The 20,294-nt window shown below is 38.7% G+C and overlaps 1 protein-coding gene across 10 annotated transcripts in view; it reads left to right on the forward strand.

Annotated features, from left to right (window-relative positions):
- The window catches only part of TMEM117 (transmembrane protein 117), a 625,554-nt gene that overhangs the window by 117,434 nt on the left and 487,826 nt on the right, over nucleotides 1–20,294 (forward strand). For all 10 annotated transcript variants that reach the window (XM_055581373.1, XM_055581380.1, XM_055581359.1 and 7 more), the window contains one exon: nucleotides 846–978. In XM_055581373.1, the coding sequence (XP_055437348.1) occupies nucleotides 846–978 (133 nt within the window). The remainder of the gene's footprint in view (nucleotides 1–845; nucleotides 979–20,294) is intronic.

The raw sequence follows: 20,294 nt of genomic DNA on the forward strand, positions 1-20,294 counted from the left end.
TAATAGACCATTCTCTCCATTTTTAGTAATTATCTTTGTAAGTGAATATTAGGCATGGTTAGAAATCATGTTTTGCTGGGAACCACACTGACTCCATAACACGTGTACATGCTACCAGACCCCACACACCACACACGCTTGTGCACCAGCCTGTGTGTGGAATGGATATTTTAGGTACGAGTAAGGCTATTAAGGAGAAGGCAGTGGCACCCCACTCCAGTACTCTTGCCTGGAAAATCCCATGGATGGAGGAGCCTGGTAGGCTGTTGTCTTGGGGTCGCACAGAGTCGTACACGACTGAAGCAACTTAGCAGCAGCAGCAGCAAAGCTAATAAGCCTTCTGACTCTTATGATAGAGACTTCATTTTTACCGTTCACATTTTCATGTACTTTATCATAAGTGAAGTTTGCCTATCATCTGACCGGTACTGGGAATGGGCCTGTGGGAACAAAATGGAATTAAGAATTTATGTAACATCTTTACCATTTGCCTTACTTAAGTAGTTTCAGTAAATGAACCAAAAACATATTTCTGAAATAAAAAATATAAGGTAAGTGTTCTAATTAATCTTATTTTCATGCCAGCATAATGAGTGCTCTCTGCACACTAGATTTTCATGCTAGTATTTGCTCTAGGATGATGAGGTGGAGATTGTCTTGGACTTCATCATTTATTTACAAAAGAGCAATAAGGATCTTAGGTAGTAGTTTCTCCTGTAAGACAAGTGCTAGGGGCAAAGACTTCAGAATATTAGTGAGATAAAAGAAATTAACTAAAATAAAACAATGCTGTATGTATTTTGAGTTGCAATGTACACTGATATCCAATAATAATTATATTGCAGGTCAGTTGCTCCGGTTAAAAATGTTTCGTGAGGATCATGGATCATGGATGACAATGTTCTTCAGCACAATTCTCTTTCTCTTCATCTTTTCTCACATATACAACACGATTCTTCTAATGGATGGGACAATGGGGTAGGTTATCTTTCCCCTTTCTCCTGTGGTGAGTGTTATATTTGAAACTCGTAGGAATTCAATAATTTTTTAGTTTGTGGTAGCCTGAATCTTCATTACAAATATTCTATCTTAAAAGATATTTATGAATTTTTCTTACTTAAGACATTTAGAGTCTTTTCTCCAAGAAGCTTATAGCATTTTATAATACTTATATTGTGTCCCTTATTCTTTAGGTCTTCTCTTGGGGTAGTTTGAGAGCAGGCAGTCATCTTACTATAGTGACAGAGTATGAGAATCAGGAAATCTTGACTTGTTTATAGTCACACAATCAGTAGAACTGTGCTGAAATGAAGGTCTCCACGTTTACAATTTCAGTGCTCTACAATGCATGGCTAAAAAAAAGTTTTTTATACTGGTGGCATTTTTTTTTTTTAACTCTCTGGCAGTTCCAACAGAGAGACCTTTGTTATAAATGGGCCATTTTAAAAGTGGGCCACTCTGTATTAAGTCCAGGGTTGTAATCTATACTTATCAAATCACTAATCAAATCACCATGGCATGAAGATGTGTTAACAGGTAGATTGTAGATTTTTTTACACTTCTCCAATTATTGGTTTGCTCTTTTTAAGTTTTAAGGGCACAATACAAGGAGAATGGCTTAATTTACAGCGTTAAGAATTAGATTAGTGACGATAAGAAACCACCTTCGATATTTGTTGTACACTGAAACAGTTCCTAAGGAAAGTTTTGATCTATTCTCCCCAATAGATTGGAAAGCCAGCTAATACCCTTTTCTTCTAAATGTAGTAAAAGCACTTCTGTCGACCAGTTCTATAGTGCAATTGTTTTGATGTTATGTATAGATTTTAGCCACCACTCTTCAATGCTGAGACAGATAGCTCAATTAAAACTTTATTAGTTTTTCCCCGCACCATTAAAGGAGATGAATAGTCAAGGAAAAGCAGGTATTTCACAAGATTTATACTTCAGTCCATACTCACAAGTGGTAAATTCAAGAATGTGATTGTTTAATAGATCAAACACTCAGGCTTTAGGAAGCTATTAAAACCCATCATATGTTAGTTATTTCTTGGGCTTCAAATGATGCCATTCCTACTGGGTCTATTTTTAAATAGCGGAATTGCAGATTCTAACCCATGGCTAGTCAGAATAAGCCTCAGCCTTAGAACAGTACCTGTGTAATGAAACGGGTAATGGTGTTCTTGGAATTACCTAACACAGCTGAAAGTCTCTGAATGGATATATGTATATGTATGGCTGAGTCCCTTCACTGTTCTCCTGAAACTGTCACAATATTGTTAGTTAATTGGCTAACCCCAATACAAAATAAGTTAAAAAAAAAAAGTCTGAGGAGAATTGTGCATTCTCATCCCTGGGGCCAGAAGTGGAGGGGATCCAGGTAAAACTTACTCTTTCTAAGCTGTTGCTGGAAATAAAATATTAAATACCATTTGTATGTAAAATATATCCTTTGATTAGAAGTTGACTTTTCATTTGATTCTACTCTTTTTTTTAAAATGGAACTAAATGAGGTCTGTGATAATCAGAAGTGCTTATTCTGAAGAAAGAAGCAGATTTAAAAGTAGTAAATGCAGCTATGCAGATTCTCTGGCACATTGTAAAGCACTCCATAGCTAATAATAAAGCTAATTTTAGTGAGAGCTAGCAAGAACTGACCATTCAGTAACAGACCTGAATTGTTTCAGACCTCACAAGGCCCCTCTGAAATAGGTATTTTTTATTATCTCCATTTTACAGATCAAGAAACTGAGGACCAGAGAGTTTTCATCACTCAAGCAATAATAGAGAAGGTGTTGAGCCATTAACTAGTGAATTCTAGTAATACAGCCTGCCCTAAGGTTAGCACACATTTGAGGGATGGTTGATCCTATTGTTCCAACACCATATGGAACCTTTCTTTGTATTTTTATTATTCAAACTGAATTTGAAAATTGAAAGAAGTAGTAGGTATGTGCAGGAAGAGAATAGAATTTTTTATATGTATCTATCTAAGTAAAATGGAAGGTGATTGTCTTTTATTCTCAGACTAAATATAGTATTTCATATTCTTCTGTAATTCTTGAACTCTTCACCAATAGGCTGCATCTTTGTTGAAAAGGATCTTTTCTTGAGAGGACATTTTTAATGGTACCACTGAAAAAGAAGTCCAACCAAAGGAAAAATGGTTTATTTCTGCAGATTAAAAAATTAAATCTCCATTTATAAAAGATGCATTATTAATTATTTTGACACATGTCATTTGAACTAGTGAGTGCTTTAATGTAGGACTGCAAACCTTGAGGAAAATCAGTTCTCAGAGCGGGTGGATACCACTGTGCCTTTGAGGTAGATGCTGCATGTTATCTGAGGCATTGCTTCTCCTGTTTAAGGCAGGGAATGATGGAGCCAGAGGGTACAGGAAGGATAGCAGGCTCACAGGTATTATGATTGACAGATTTTCTATCAGAGGATTGCTGGTGGTAGAGAGGAATTCAGGATTCTTTACCCTGTATCTGATTTACATTGAGGATTCCTATGTGTACTGGTCTTTTTTTTTTTTTTTTACACTTTACATAATTGTATTAGTTTTGCCAAATAGCAAAATGAATCCGCCACAGGTATACATGTGTACTGGTCTTTAGATCTTTCTAGGAATATTGGTTTAGAACCATTCCAAAGAGGACTTCAAGGATTTTCTATGAAGGCTAAACTTTTGTTGATGTAGTTTAGAACTCCTCTCTAGAACAGAAGCTGTTAGGCCTACAAAGAGTGAATTTAGGATTTAAGACAGGAAAAAAAGATGTTTCCCTAGAATGATTTGCTTTTTTCCTCCTCCCCCCACCCCAATTTTAGAATTGATTGTAAATTTAGGCTCAACCAGAGTCCCTTGATGCCCTGTTACCAAGAACAAAATCCCTAGATTTAACTGATCAGAACTTCAATAGTTTTAGCCACAGCTTACTTGATAAGAGTCAAGTTGCCTGCTTCTAGAGTTCTGATTGCAATGAATTCCCTGAGGTATATATATATATACTCACTCATGGCTTCAGCTGCCTGTGGGGAGCTAAGCTGAGAGGCGATGAGATGAAGGGGGTAAGAGGAGAGTTAGAGATGGGCTAAAGGGACCCAGGCTCAGACAACCCCTATTCCTCTTATCTTTGATTATTCTGCTTCCACCGCTCCGTACCTCCTGCCGCCAAAGTGCTGCTGTCGTAACCTCTTTATTCTTTAAGTCACCAAGACGAAACTAAGTTCATCTTCCATTAATGTGTGAGACTGTAGGTGAGGGTTCTGCTGCAGAGAAGGCTCTCAGCCTGGGCAGAGTTTTACATCTAGACATTCTATAAACAATTTCCTTTTTACAAGGTGGCCGACTAGCTAACCTGAAACCTCTCCTCCTAAAAGACATTTAGAGAGGCTTAAAAATACAGCCTTAGACTTTCCCCCCTCTCATTTCATATTATTTGTTTATTTTTATTTTTTATATGTGATTAACACTGACTGATTGAAATATAATTGGTGGATAATATTATATCAGTTTCAGAGGTACTGCCTAAATGATTTGGCATTTGCATACATTATGAAATGATCACCATGATAAGTCTAGTAACATCTGTCCCCATATAGAGTTATTACAGTATTATTGACCATATTCCTTATGCTTTATATTACATATTTGTGGCATATTTATTTTATAACTGGAAGTTTGTACCTCTTAATCTCCTTCATCTATTTCAATCCCATCACCTCCCTCCCCTCTGACAAACACCTATTGTTTTCTCTGTAACTGTCTTCACTTTATTTTCCTGTGTCTCTGTTTTGTTTTTTAGATTGCACATAAAAGTGAGATCATTCAGTGTTTTACTTTCTGTGACTCATTTCCCATAGTGCAATACCCTCTAGATCCATCCATTTTGTTGCGGTGGCAAAGTTCCATTTATTTTATTAAGATTACTATTCCATTGTATATATAATACCACATCTTCTTTATCAATTCATATGTGGATGGTTATTTAGGTTCTTTCCATATTTTGGCTATTATGAATAATGTTGGGCAATGAATATAGGGGTGCATGCTGCTGCTGCTGCTAAGTCACTTCAGTCGTGTCTGACTCGGTGTGACCCCATAGATGGCAGCCCACCAGGCTCCCCCGTCCCTGGGATTCTCCAGGCAAGAACACTGGAGTGGGTTGCCATTTCCTTCTCCAATGCACGAAAGTGAAAAGTGAAAGGGAAGTCGCTCAGTCGTGTCCGACTCGTAGCGACCCCATGACTGCAGCCTACCAGGCTCCTCCGTCCATGGAATTTTCCAGGCAAGAGTACTGGAGTGGGGTGCCATTGCCTTCTCTGATAGGGGTGCATATGTCTTTTCAAATTAGTGTTTTTGTTTTTGGGGTATAGATACCCAGAAGTAAAAACACTAGATCATATGGTAGTTCTAGTTTTATTTATTTTGAGGAGCCTCCATACTGTTTTCCATTGTGGCACCAATTTACGTTCCCACCAACAGTGCACAAGCGTTCTCTTCTCATCACTTCCTCATCAACACTTTATTGTCTTTTTGATGATAGCCATTCTGACAGGTGTGAGATGGTATCTCATTGTGGTTTTTATTTGTGTTTCTCTGATGATTAATGATGTTGAGCATCTTTTCACATGCCTATTGGTCATCTGTGTGTCTTTAGAGACCAAATGTGTATTCTGGTCCTTTGGCCATTGTTAAATCTTTTTTTTTTTTTTTTTTAATGTTGAGTTAAATGAGTTCTTTGTATATTTTGAATATTGACCCTTTATCAAATATATCATTTGCACATATCTTCTCCTGTTAAGTAGGTGGACTTTTCATTTTGTTGATAGTTTCCTTCCCTGTACAAAAGTTTCATAGTTTGATGTAGTCCCATTTGTTTATTTTCACTTTTGTTTCCCTTGCCTGAGGAGACAAATCCAAAAAAATATTGCTAAGACTTATATAAACGAACATACTGCCTATGTTTTTTTCTGGGAGTTTTATGGTCTCAGGTCTTACACTTAAGTCCTTAATCCATTTTGAGTTTTTGTGTATGGTTTGGGAAAGTAGTCCTCTTTTATTTTTTTGCTTGTAGCTGTCCAGTTTTCCCCACACCCGGATAGACTCTTTATAAATGCATAGTTGAGCTTACCCAAAGATAAAGAAAAACCCTGAGGCCAATAATGAAGAAGGATCTGAACACCAAGACAGTGAGTCTATGAAGTGACACTGAGGCAGTGACTTAAGGACTTGAGTTTTAACTTTCATGTTGGGATTAGAAACAAGGGACTTGGGTCGTATAAGTGAGAAACTGAAATGGAATCCTCCACGTTAGATGGTCCTGCAAGCTGCCTCTGAGAAAAAGGATGGGCTGGGAACACATAACCACTGGCACAGGGAACATCTAGGAAGTTTGATTTAGAGCAGGCCTTGGGTGGAACACAGAAAATCTTCCAAGAACTCATAGCCACAGGTGTGATTTATGGTTTTCACCTACATTTTCTTTTGGATTTAGAACACCCGCCAAATCTCCCTGGCTGCTCTTTTCTCCCAGTTTGAAGTTTCTGCTTCTCTCTGGAGCACCTCCCCACCCCCAAAAAACTTCCAGAATGCTTCTGTTTGCTTATACAGAGCAATTTAATTCCCTCTCTTCTCAAATTGTGTCCACTTTGATTTACTGGGGCTTTTCGTTTCATAACCAAAATCATACTGCTACATGTTCCAATCAAGAGAACCAATACTCTAAGATGAATGCTGTCGGTCTCAGAAATGAAGGGGCTGCGGCCATGGCATTGTGCCGTGTTTTAAAAATAGCAATTATCCTTTCTCCTTTCATTCAGCTGTGTGTTTAATTAACTATCTCTTGGGAGAGAAACACAAAGATGCTCAAAGAAAAAGGGGCAGAGCAATCAACCAAGTTAAAATTAAGGTTATGTAGTAATCACATTCCACGGTGTGCTGCCTTCTTTACGTACGAGACTAAAGCCTCAAGGCAGTGAGACACCGGTAGGAAAGAAACAGGAAACCATTTTCTCCTGGAGTTATAGGACTTGATTAAAAATGATTCCAAATGAATCTCTCTCCAATTTTTTAAATTGCTTATGTTCATTAGGTGTGTCAAAGCCAATCTATTAGAAATTCTCTGTGGGCAGAAATGGAGGGCTGTGTTCCCGGTCCAGACTGAGGGTCTCACTAGTAGAAACTGAGTCATGTAGGGCTGGAAAGGGTTTTCGGTGTTTGGACACTTCAAACCCCTTTTAATGTTGTCTTTCTGAAGAGCTTACTCATGGAATTTTTTTAGAATGGAAACTATTAAGCCCTAATTTAGGGAATGATTACCTGGTCTTTTCAGACCCCTCAAAGGCTAACACATGTGTTGCTATTCAGTCACTCAGTCCGACTCTTTGTGACCCCATGAACTACAGCATGCCAGGCTTCCCTGTCCTTCACTATCTCCCAGAGTTTGCTCAGACTCATGTCCAATGAGTTGGTGATGCCATCCAACCATCTCATCCTCTGTCGACCCTTTCTCCTCTTGCCTATATGACTATATGAACTCTTGACTATATGAACCTTTGTCTATAAAGTGATGTCTCTGCTTTTTAATACGCTATTTAGGTTTGTCATAGCTTTTCTTCCACATGTATAATGTGGAAGAAATGAACTGGTGGGAAAGCAAAGCATTTGCACCAAGATTGAGGCTTATATATTTCTGGACTCCAAAAATCACTGCAGATGATGACTACAGCCATGAAATTAAAAGACACTTGCTCCTTGGAAGAAAAGCTATGACCAGCCTAGACAGCATATTAAAAAGCAGAGGCATTACTTTGCCAGCAAAGGTCTGTCTAGTCAAAGTTATGGTTTTTCCAGTAGTCATATATGGATGTGAGAGTTGGTCTATAAAGAAAGCTGAGCACTGAAGAATTGATGCTTTTGAACTGTGTTGTTGAAGACTCTTGAGAGTTCCTTGGACTGCAAGGAGATCCAGCCAGTCCATCCTAGAGGAAATGAGTCCTGAATATTCATTGGAAGGACTGATGCTGAAGCTGAAACTCCAATACTTTGGCCACCTGATGCGAAGAACTGACTCATTTGAAAAGACCCTGATGCTGGGAAAGATTGAAGGCGGAAGAAGGGGAGGACAGAGGATGAGATGTGGATGGCATCACTGACTCTATGGACATGAGTTTTGAGTAAGCTCCAGGAATTGGTGATGGAGCGGGAAGCCTGGTATGCTGCAGTCCATGGGGTTGCCAAGAGTCGGACATGCCTGAGTGACTGAACTGAGCTGAGACAGTGCACTAAGTCGTGTCCGACTCTTGTGACCCTATGGACTGTAGCCTGCCAGGCTCCTCTGTCTATGGGATTCTCCAGGCTACTGGAGTGGGTTTCCATTTCTTTAAGGCTTATATATAAAAAGATTCCAAAAAGGACCACTTGATGGCAGCAAAGGGCATGTTTTCATCGCTCACTGCCTGTTTTCAATGTATCTCAAGCAGGTTTACTCCTTTGAAAAGAAGTCTCCTCCCCCTTCTGAATTTTTGAAACTTGGTGTTGAAATATTTGCCCTCTCAGTGGTTAATGGCCATTTTAAGAAATCCACATAGTGAGCTCTCTTATAAGTACCTATTTTGTGATGTGTTTGGCCTCTTTTATGTTCTAAAGCAGGTTTAAATATAATGCATATTAAACATCTCTATGAAGACATACACTTCTGTGTTTATGGACTTATTCTAGTGTTAACAAGGATAAATATTGTGTTTAGCACTGAAGAAATCAGACACTTGACTCACTGATAAAAAATTCCTCCATGAACTAGAATAAGTGTCCAAAGAGTACATAGTATTTAGGGCAGGATATGAAGAAGCTGATGTTTTCTAGTGTTAATCACAAGAAATGTTTTATTTTTCCTGATAGAGAACCTTTTCCAGGGGAGTTTTACAAATATTAATTAATATGCTAATATGTGTTAAGTATTACAATGACAGAATTTGAGAAATAAGACAGAGTAATTCAGGCAATTTAGAAAATGGAGGTAAGAATTAGGTGGTGGGTGTGATGACAGTGGAAGAGACTTTGTCTCTCTCTTCTGTTTTCTTTCTTTACATTTTAGTAAGAACTTATCTGGAGTACTCACTGAATGAGCATGGTGAGCACTGTCCGTGAGGGGGATGTGGTAAGAGCAGTTGGTTGAGGGGAGGTGACAGGAGAGAATATTTAAAATGGACACTATTTTAAAATCCAAGATGAATGGCTTGTATGTATAGAGGGGGCAGCAGAAGCAAGCAAGGATGAATCAGAGAAACAAGTGAGAGACTAGCCTAGACTTGTCTGTAGGTTGCATGAAATCATTCAAGATCTAATAATGCTTTGGATAGTCCACGTGTGCAGCTGCCCAAGGCTTTTGCCTGTCACCCTCTTATCTTTTTTTTTTTTTTTTAAGAATGATCATACTCTGGTCCATCAGGGTGTGCATACATTGCATCAGAAAAGACTCAGCTTCTGTTGCCAGGGATGTAGGTTGCAGCCCAATATAAAAAATCAGGGTGAAATTTTTTATTCCAGGCAGTACTTTTTTCTTTACTAAATTCACTATTTTTAAAACCTTCACTAAAGCTTTTAGTTTCCTTAGTCAGACTTCTTTCTAGTCACCAGTACTCTAGAAGTAGGAGCCCTGCTACATGTTTTTATTGTTAAGAACTGTGGTTTTCGTTTGCTCTTCAAATACAAAGTTGGGAGACCTACTGGTAGCTGCATGCTGTGGAAGGAGTATTTTTGTGAGTTTGTTTATCTGTTTTGAAAGGTGATTAATTTATTTTGATCAAATAACAAGAAAAAATTTAAATAGTCTTTAATAATGTTAAACAATACAGTTTTCCTATAACCTAAACTGACAAAATTATTAAGTGCAAAGCTATCCATTTAAACTGTAGTAAATGAAAAAAGGGCTCTGAGACTCCTTTCAGTGGTATGTAATAAAACATTGAATTTAGGGATGGGTAAAGGACGGAGGCCTGGTGTAAGGTTGAGGAGCTGGGTTGGGGAGAAGGCGTAGCTGTACGAGGCTTTTAAGGAAGTCTGGAAGTGCTTGAATCAATAGCTGAAAAGCCTGATTGGCTACTAATATAAGGCTGAATGCAAATTCTGCTGGAGTGGTGCTTTAGATAATTTGTTGGCTTCACTCTTAATTAGGCTAAACATTGACTTGCTTGTACATTTAATTCACAATAATAGCACAATTAATTAGTAAGGCTGGGAGGGAGGCGCAGAGCTGGTTGCCTGGAATGGACTGGTGAGAAGGAAAGCTGCAAATGAAGACTGAGTCTGGTCAAGAGGGCTGACCTAGGGAGGGAGGCTGCTGAGAGAGACAGAAAAGGGGAAAGGAAGGGACATTGAGAGAGAGACAGACTTATTTAGCCAGAGGCAGTAGAGCAACAAGACTCAAGTGGCTGCTTTTAATACTATTGGTTGCACATTACTTAGTTTTGATAGTATTAATATAAAGGTAAAAGAGTGCAGTGTGTCTCAGTTGTCACAGGTTTACCTCTAGTGTTGGTTAAATTGATAAAATTTTAAAACAATAATGAAAACCATACTCAATTTTGCATCCTTATTCAGTTCAGTTCAGTCACTCAGTTGTGTCCAACTCTTTGAGACCCAATGGATGGCAACACGCCAGGCTTCCCTGTCCATCACCAACTCCTGGAGCTTACTCAAACTCATGTCCATCGAGTTGGTGATGCCATCTAGCCATCTCATCCTCTGTCATCCCATTCTCCTCCCACTATCAGTCTTTCCCCAGCATCAGGGACTTTTCTAATGAGTCAGTTCTTCACATCGGGTGGCCAAAGTATTGGAGGTAAAGCTTCAGCATCAGTCCTTCCAATGAATATTCAGGAATGAATTCCTTTAGGATTGACTGGTTTGATCTCCTTATTATTCTGTTGCATCCTTATTACTCTATGGGAATGCGTTATCATCTGTCTAGAATTGACATTGATTTGACACACTTACCAGGTGTTCTGTACCATTGTTCATAGTTGCTTATTTCAACTCTCTTGTTAGTTTATCAGCTTGTTATTCTTGTTGGTTTTGTTGTTCAGTCGTTCAGTCATGTCTGACTCTTCATGACCCCATGGACTGCAGTATGCCAGGCCTCCTTGTCCCTCACCGTCTCCTGGATTTTGCCTCAGCTCATGTCCATTGCATCAGCAATGCCATTCAGCCATCTCATCCTCAGCTTGTTACTGAGGAAGAATTCTGACCCAGGAATCGGATATCTGGATTGTACCCCATCTTAGCTACTTACTGGTAAAAATAACTCAAAAAAGTTAGTTTCCTTTTTTCCTTTTTAGAAATAGGTTGTTGTGAGAGGGTTCTTATTATATTACTGTTATCACCTTCCTCATTATTATTATTAATCTGGGGGAAATGCATGCTTCTATATTGGAGTAACAAGCTAAATTAAACATTCAGTTCAGTTCAGTCGCTCAGTCATGTCCGACTCTTTGCGACCCCATGAATTGCAGCACGCCAGGCCTCCCTGTCTGTCACCAACTCCCGGAGTTCACCCAGACTCAGGTTCATCGAGTCAGTGATGCCATCCAGCCATCTCATCCTCTGTTGTCCCCTTCTCCTCTTGCCCCCAATCCCTCCCAGCATCAGAGTCTTTTCCAATGAGTCAACTCTTCGCATGAGGTGGCCAAAGTACTGGAGTTTCAGCTTTAGCATCATTCCTTCCAAAGAAATCCCAGGGCTCATCTCCTTCAGAATGGACTGGTTGGATCTCCTTGCAGTCCAAGGGACTCTCAAGAGTCTTCTCCAACACCACAGTTCAAAAGCATCAATTCTTTGGTGCTCAGCCTTCTTCACAGTCCAACTCTCACATCCATACATGACCACAGGAAAAACCATAGCCTTGACTAGACGAACCTGTGTTGGCAAAGTAATGTCTCTGCTTTTGAATATGCTACCTAGGTTGGATATAAAATTAAACATAAGATTGCCCAAAATCTTGGTTGCCTTTAGTTTTGCTTGGTATAGAAGGCAATGCAGTGTAGTAGAAAGAGTACGGACTTTTGTCCTGACACCCTTTAACTGTGTCACCTTAGGTAAACTTTACTTCCTGAGCCTGAGTTCCTCTAACATAAAATGGGGATATGTGTACCTACCTTTGTGTTGCTGTGACAATCAGAGATAACAAAACAATTGATGTAGTTCCTGCTGTATAATGATCTCCTGATAAATGCAAGTTGCTGTTACAATAATTGAAAAACATAACACTTTATCAAATCTTTAGCTCTCATTAAATATCAGTTGTTATAATAATGGCAAGTACTTTGGTTAATATAATGAAGTGATATACTTTATGGCAATGATCTTATTACATTATCATCAATTATAATAATTACAATCAATTTCATAAAAAATACCCAAGTCAATGCTTGTCACCTGTAGGTTTTCTTTTTTTTCTTTTCTTTTATTTTTTAACTTTACAATATTGTTTTGGTTTTGCCATATATCAAAATGAATCCGCCACAGGTATACACGTGTTCCCCATCCTGAACCCCCCTCCCTTCTCCCTCCCCATATCATTCCTCTGGGTCATCCCAGTGCACCAGCCCCAAGCATCTAGTATTGTGCATCGAACCTAATTTTCTATGTCATAAAACATCATACATAATCATAAAGTTAACTTGATTTAGAAGTGAAATCAATGCATGTAATACATAGCACCTGGCTCAAATGCTACTGGAACACATCTTTATGAATGCAACAAGCTATTCTTTTCTTTGTTTTTCATCAGTGATGCTCAAAGACCTGTCCTGATTTAAGCAACATATTAAATGAATGTTCTTACCTAATTAAAAAAATACTGTATTGCATCATTTATAATAAAAGATCAATAAAATAAAAAAATTTGAAGAAAGTAAAGAGGTATTAGATTTTAACTTATATTTTGTAGACTAATATTTTAATTATCTCTCCTTAAAAATACATATTTTAAAAGATTTGGAGGATGGTTCTCAAGTATGTTGAGAAGTGTAAAATATTCAACATCATGTGCAGTTAATAGGAAAAAATATATATCACATATAAAATGATTAATTTTTTTAGCAAAAAATAAATAGATTTGTTTGCTTCATTTCTTCATAAACTATTTTTAATGTGTATTATGTTATTGCAATATATTTGAAAACATACATTATATATAATAGATATATACTTATATACATATATGTGTATATATAAATGTTAATTATTAGATAATCAAATCTATTTATTAGTTAAGTCATTTACTTTTATTAGAGAATTTGATATGCAAACTTTTAAAGTTAAGTACCTAAAATAATTCACTGAAGATAAAGTTATGAGTACCCAGGGAAGAGAAATTGTAGCAGTATGTATATAATGAACCTTACAACTACCCAGGGAGAAGAAATTGCAGCAGTATGTATAAAATGAACCTTACAAAGTCATCTTAATTGAATATGTGGATGTACATAAAACCGAGGAATAATTAAGATTTTGTAGGTGTTAAGTGAGCAACAGATGTGATATTTATGTGGGGATTATGTCAAGTTAATGCACATCAAGGTTCAGAAGAAAGGAGAAAACTAAGTCAGCATCTTAAACAATTTAAGTGTCTGGAGAAGATGGTGTTGATTATCATTTCATCACACTATCCACAGGTGAGTCAGTTTAGGGTAAATTTATGAAAATTCAGTAACCTAAACTAGTAAAGAAGCTAAATTTGTGCACCCATTTGGTGAATTGCTTCCAGGGAATTTGCTTATTAGACCTTCAAGCTGTGGGACAGTTCTTAATTAAAATTCACAATAGCCATTTCTCTTTATGTTTCTTAGGAACAGGGTCTCAGACAAAACCAGACTATTGACATTGTTAATTTTCCTGAAGTTGGCCTCACTGATTTAAAAATACACTTTTTGAGTACTTCCATAGGGTAACAAAGAGTTGAACACGACTAAGTGACTATCACTCACTCACTCACTCTGAGTACCAATCACCAGTTATAGAGATTGATCTCCTTGGGGTCGAAGAAGTTTCTAGAGCTGGTTCAGGAAGCAGGTTACAGACAAATTTAATCATGGCCAGACAATGGGTGATGATGGGTTACAAAGATAGGTAAGAATCTTGGACTAGGAGATCCAAGTCAAGGTCAGCAACAAGAGATTACCTGTCATAGTTGTAGACTAAATGTATAGATTACTTAAGAATCAGCAACAAGTTTTTGAAAAAATCTGCAACAAGATAGAGCTGACATCAGGAGTTTTGGAGAATCTAATGATCACTGTGGACCCTCTTTTGCAGAGTCTCAAATTTTGTGTACAATATGAGGAAGTTTATGGACTTCATTTTGAAAGCCATTGAAGTATGTGTCTCAAAATTAGGAGACTAAATAGGAAACCCTAAGGAAAAGATCTTAAAGCTAAGATGTATCAGTCAGGATAGATTAGTGTCTGTATTAGTAACAAATGAATTCTACTTAGTAAAACTACTGCTGTTGCTAAGTCGCTTCAGTTGTGTCCGACTCTGTGCGACCCCACAGACAGCAGCCCACCAAGCTCTCCCGTCCCTGGGATTCTCCAGGCAAGAACACTGGAGTGGGTTGCCATTTCCTTCTCCAATGCGTGAAAGTGAAAAGTGAAAGTGAAGTCGCTCAGTCGTGTCTTACTCTTAGCGACCCCATGGACTGCAGCCCACCAGGCTCCTCCGTCCATGGGATTTTCCAGGCAAGAGTACTGGAGTGGGGTGCCATTGCCTTCTCCAACTTAGTAAAATTATATCATACTTATCCTTCCTATATGAAGTGCCTTTAATAGACTTCTCCACCTTCTAACATGGTGTCTTTCTTCCTGTGAAGGGAATAGATATAAAATGATTAAAAAGTCATTATCTTGTAATTTGACATAAAAGGCATAGATGAATTTCTCATCAAACTCTAATACTCATTTGTATATGGTGATAATCTTAGATGGTCAATCAGATAGTTAATGATTGATTGGAAGAGAAATCTATTTGATAGCAGGAAGGAATGGTACCAAGGTTCGTTAGATTGATGGTAGCATGGCCTTGGTTCAGTTCTTTTTACAGCTATTTTACATATCAATTTGGTGAATACATCCATTCTGAATGATACTTCTCTTGCTATGTCTGTCCTAAACACTTTGAATATCATCCCTATTTAATAGAAATAAATGAGGTAAGTTAGTAAATTCAGGAGAAGAGACACAGGTCAGTGAGATCTTAGGAAGATATTGATAAAATTTATAATAAATCAGAGGTATCATGGAATTTTTTTACATTCTAAGTGTACAAAATTGAGATGAGTCAAGAACACAGCTGGAATTCGATCAGTTAGTATAGAGGAGCCAACTGAGGCTGAACTTAAGCACCCCTGGTTTCCCTGGCAGCAGGGCCCCTTTCCCAAGCAAGTAATATTTTAGTGTGAGTGAAGTAATAACTGGAAGTAGAAAAATATGTGTTCACGTCAACGCCTACTTATGGGAAGGTTAGGGGAGGAGTTTGCTAAAGGCAAAGGATGAGGTCATGAGAGCGGAAGAATTTAAATTAAAAAAGAAAAAAAGAATTAAATTAAGCTTGAGCTTGAAAGCTTCTGGGCATAGCACTGCACATAGCCGTGCTTCTTCCCTGGCTTTGGTTGAAGCCAGGGTAGATAGTAAATCACATGGTTGCATATGTAATATATTATCTCTTCCATCATAGCCCAGAGAAAGTACTGGGCTGAGAAATGGTGACCTGTGTAAATTGGCTTGGATTAGAGCCATCTGCTGTATGGATTTCTCTGCCTGCTTTTATATGTACTTACCCAGGAAGTTCTCATGTGCCCAGAAGGATCAAGAGGCAGTCAAAACAGATTTGCCCATATATGTCTGTGAATTTAGTTTACTTTGTTTTTAATGTTTCCATAAAGCGCTATTTTTCTTGCCCAATGTATCTATCTTTTCAAATTCTGCTCAACGGTCTGAACCTTTTCTACTTTTGTTAAATATTAGTTGAATGTGTAGCACTGCTTGGAGAACTGAGAGCCTGGGAAGAGTCCACAATGGGAACCTCACTCTTTCAATTCTATTTTTCCTTCTCTGTTCTAGAGGAAAGTCTTGGCCTCGATGTGTGCACTGAGTATCCCTGGTTGGAACTAATTTTCAGTCAAGTTCTTAGGCTTCCCTTGTGGCTCAACTGGTAAAGAATCCATTACAATGTGGGAGACCTGGGTTTGATCCCTGGGTTGGTAGGATCCCCTGGAGAAGGGAAATGTTGTCCACTTCTGCATTCTGGCCTGGAGAATTCCATGGACTCTGTAGTCCATGGGGTTGCAAAGAGTCGGACACTACTAGTGACTTTCACTCTCTATTATAATCAGGACCATGAAATTATTTTAAGATTAAAGATCTCATTGCTCTTTTTCAGGAATAAGTGGATATCAGGTTAAAATGTAGTAAGAATGAGTTCGTAGGCAAAAAATGAAATGATAGGGATCCATATTCACAGTGAAGCCTCAAAAGGGCCTTAGTGATTGGCCAAAAAAAAGGCCAAGGTTAAGGGTTGACAGACAAATTTGATTCCATTTTCTGCACCCATGGCTGTAGTTTAAGGAAGTTAAAATCAGTTCCATTTTGCTTCAGGCAGTATTATGAAGCCCCATTTTTTTTTTTTTGTTTGTTTTAAAGATTTTTTGATGTGGACCATTTTTAAAGTTTTTATTAAATTTGTTTCAATATTGCTTCTGTTTTATGTCTAGTTCTTTTGGCCACAAAGCATGTGGGATCTTAGCTCCCCAATCAGTTATTAAACCTGCACCCCCTGCATTGGAAGGCGAAGTTTTAACCACTCAGTGGACTGCCAGGGAACTCCCAAAGCCCCATTTTCTCCTCCCAGATCCCAGTAATACTAAATAAGTGTCCATGTCATATAAGAATATGATTGTAACTGTGTGTGCAATCAGCAGTGTCTGACATGGTCCCAGTGACCCTTCTCCTGGTATTCAAGTCCTTGTGTTCTTCTCTCCTTAATTGTAGGTTGAATCTAGTGGCTTACTTCTAATGAATTAAGCATGTATAAATGATGAGTTGTTAATTCCAAGATTAGACTTCGGTCTTCCCTGTTCTCCCCTTCCTGCCCCTCCCCACCTCCTCTTTTCCATCTAGTCCTTATTCTGGGGAACAAACTGCCCCACTGAGAGTTGTCTTGTGGAGAAGCCCATCTGGCAAGGAGCTCTGCCAACAGCAGGCAGCAAGGACCTGAGGCCTGCCCATAACTGTGAGTGAGCTTGCAAACAGATCCTCCCCATACAAGCCTGGAGAAGATTATAGGCTCAGCCAATATGGTGATTTGAGCCTGTGAGAGACCCTCAGCCAGAAGACGCAGGTAAACTGTGCTCAGATCCCTGATCCCCAGAAACTGTGAGATAATAAATATTTGCTATTTTTAAATGACCACATTTTGGAATAATTTGCTTTCCTCAGTAGATAATACACTGTTTAAAACAGAGGGTTATATGTGATGAAAACATTCAGAAAGAATGCTATATACACCCATGAATGCATGCTCAGTCGTTCAGTCATGTCCAACTCTTTGTGATCCCATGGGGTGTAGCCCACCAGGTTCCTCTGTCTGTGGAATTTACCAGTCAAGAGTACTGGAGTGTGTGCTATTTCCTTCTCCACGGGATCTTCCCAGCCCAGGAATCAAACCCGCATCTCTTGCACCTCCTGTATTGGCAGGTGGATTTTTTACCACACACACACATCCAGAAGGGCCACAAAATCCCTGTGAATGTATGGGAGGTATGAGTTTTTTTCTTTGCTTTCCTCCATTTTACCTTTCTCTGCACAAATTTTATTTTCAGCTATGTTTTTCTGACTGTCTTCTTCCACGTTGATGGTAGGGAGACTTTAGAGCAGTCCCAAAGAGATTAGCAAATAATTAATGGATAATATCAGGCACAGTACGAACAGTATGGAAAGGCAAAAAGATAGGACACCGAAAGATGAACTCCCCAGGTCAGTAGGTGCCCAATATGCTACTGGAGATCAGTGGAGAAATAACTCCAGAAAGAATGAAGAGACAGAACCAAAGCAAAAACAACACCCAGTTGTGGCTGTGACTGGTGATGGAAGTAAAGTCTGATGCTGTAAAGAACAATATTGCATAGGAACCTGGAATGTTAGGTACATGAATCAAGGCAAATTGGAAGTGGTCAAACAGGAGATAGCAAGAGTGAACATCAACATTTTAGCAATCAGTGAACTAAAATGGACTGGACTGGGTGAATTTAACTCAGATGACCGTTATATCTACTACTGTGGGCAAGAATCCCTTAGAAGAAATGGAATAGCCATCATAGTCAACAAAAAAGTTCGAAATGCAGTACTTGGATGCAATCTCAAAAATGACAGAATGACCTCTGTTCATTTCCAAGGCCAACTATTCAGTATTACAGTAATTCAAGTCTATTGCCTGACCAGTAATGCTGAAGAAGCTGAACAGTTCTATGAAGACCTATAAGACCTTCTAAAACCAACACCCAAAAAAGATGTCCTTTTCATTATAGGAGACTGGAATGCAAAAGTAGGAAGTCAAGAGATACCTGGAGTAACAGGTAAGTTTGGCAAGTTTGGCCAAAGTAGGTCAAAGGCTAACAGAGTTTTGCCAAGAGAATGCACTGGTCGTAGCAAACACCCTCTTCCAAAAATACAAGAGAAGACTCTATACATGGACATCACCAGATGGTCAACACCGAAATCAGATTAATTATATTATTTGCAGCCAAAGATGGAGAAGCTCTATACAGTCATCAAAAATAAGACTAGGAGCTGACTTTGGCTCAGATCATGAACTCCTTATTGCCAAATTCAGACTTAAATTGAAGAAAGCAGGGAAAACCACTAGACCATTCAGGTGACATAAATCAAATATACAGTGGAAGTGAGAAATAGATTTAAGGGATTAGTTCTCATAGACAGAGTGCCTGAAGAACTATGGACTGAGGTTTGTGACAGTGTACAGAAGGCAGTGAACAAGACCATCCCCAAGAAAAAGAAATGCAAAAATGCAAAATGGTTGTCTGAGGAGGCCTCACAAATAGCCAAGAAAAGACGAGAAGCTAAAGGCAATGGAGAAAAGGAAAGATATACCCATTTGAATGCAGAGTTCCAAAGAATAACAAGGAGAGATAAGAAAGCCTTCCTCAGTGATCAAAGCAAAGAAATAGAGGAAAAAAATAGAATGGGAAAGACTAGAGATCTCTTCAAGAAAATTAGAGATACCAAGGGAAGATTTCATGCAAAGATGGGCTCGATAAAGGACAGAAATGGTATGGACCTATCAGAAGCAGAAGATATTAAGAAGATGTGGCAAGAATACCCAGAAGAACTGTACAAAACAGAGCTTCACGACCCAGATAATCACAGTGATGTGATCACTCACCTAGAGCCAGACATCCTGAATGCGAAGTCAAGTGGGCCCTAGGAAGCATCACTGCGAGCAAAGCTAGTGGAGGTGATAGAATTTCAGGTCAGCTATTTCAAATCCTAAAAGATGATGCTGTATAAGTACTGCACTCAGTATGCCAGAAAATCTGGAAAACTCAGCAGTGGTCACAGGACTGGAAAAGGTCAGTTTTCATTCCAATCCCAAAGAAAGGCAGTGCCAAAGGATGCTCAAACTACTGCACAATTGCACTCATCTCACACGCTAGCAAAGTAATGGTCAAAGTTCTCCAAGCCAGGCTTCAGCAGTATGTGAATTGTGAATTTCCAGATGTTCAAGCTGGTTTTAGAAAAGGCAGGGGAACAAGAGATCAAATTGCCAACATCTGTTGGATATAAAAAAAGTAAGAGAGTTCCAGAAAAACATCTACTTCTGCTTTATTGACTATGCCAAAGCCTTTGACTCTGTGGATCACAAAAAAACTGGAAAATTCTTCAAGAGATGGGAATACCAGACCACCTGACCTGCCTCCTGAGAAATCTGTATACAGGTCAAGAAGCAACAGTTAGAACTGTACATGGAACAACAGACTGGTTCCAAATAGGAAAAGGAGTCCGTCAAGGCTGTATATTGTCACCCTGCTTGTTTAATTTATATGCAGAGTACATTGGGCAAAATGCCAGGCTGGATGAAGCACAAGATGGAAACAAGATTGCTGAGAGAAATACCAATAACCTCAGATATGCAGATGACACCACCTTTATAGCAGAAAGCAAAGAAGAACTAAAGAGCTTCTTGATGAAAGTAAAAGAGGAGAGTGAAGAAGTTG

This window comes from Bubalus kerabau, chromosome 1 (genome assembly GCF_029407905.1).
Source record: "Bubalus kerabau isolate K-KA32 ecotype Philippines breed swamp buffalo chromosome 1, PCC_UOA_SB_1v2, whole genome shotgun sequence".
NCBI lineage: Eukaryota > Metazoa > Chordata > Mammalia > Artiodactyla > Bovidae > Bubalus > Bubalus kerabau.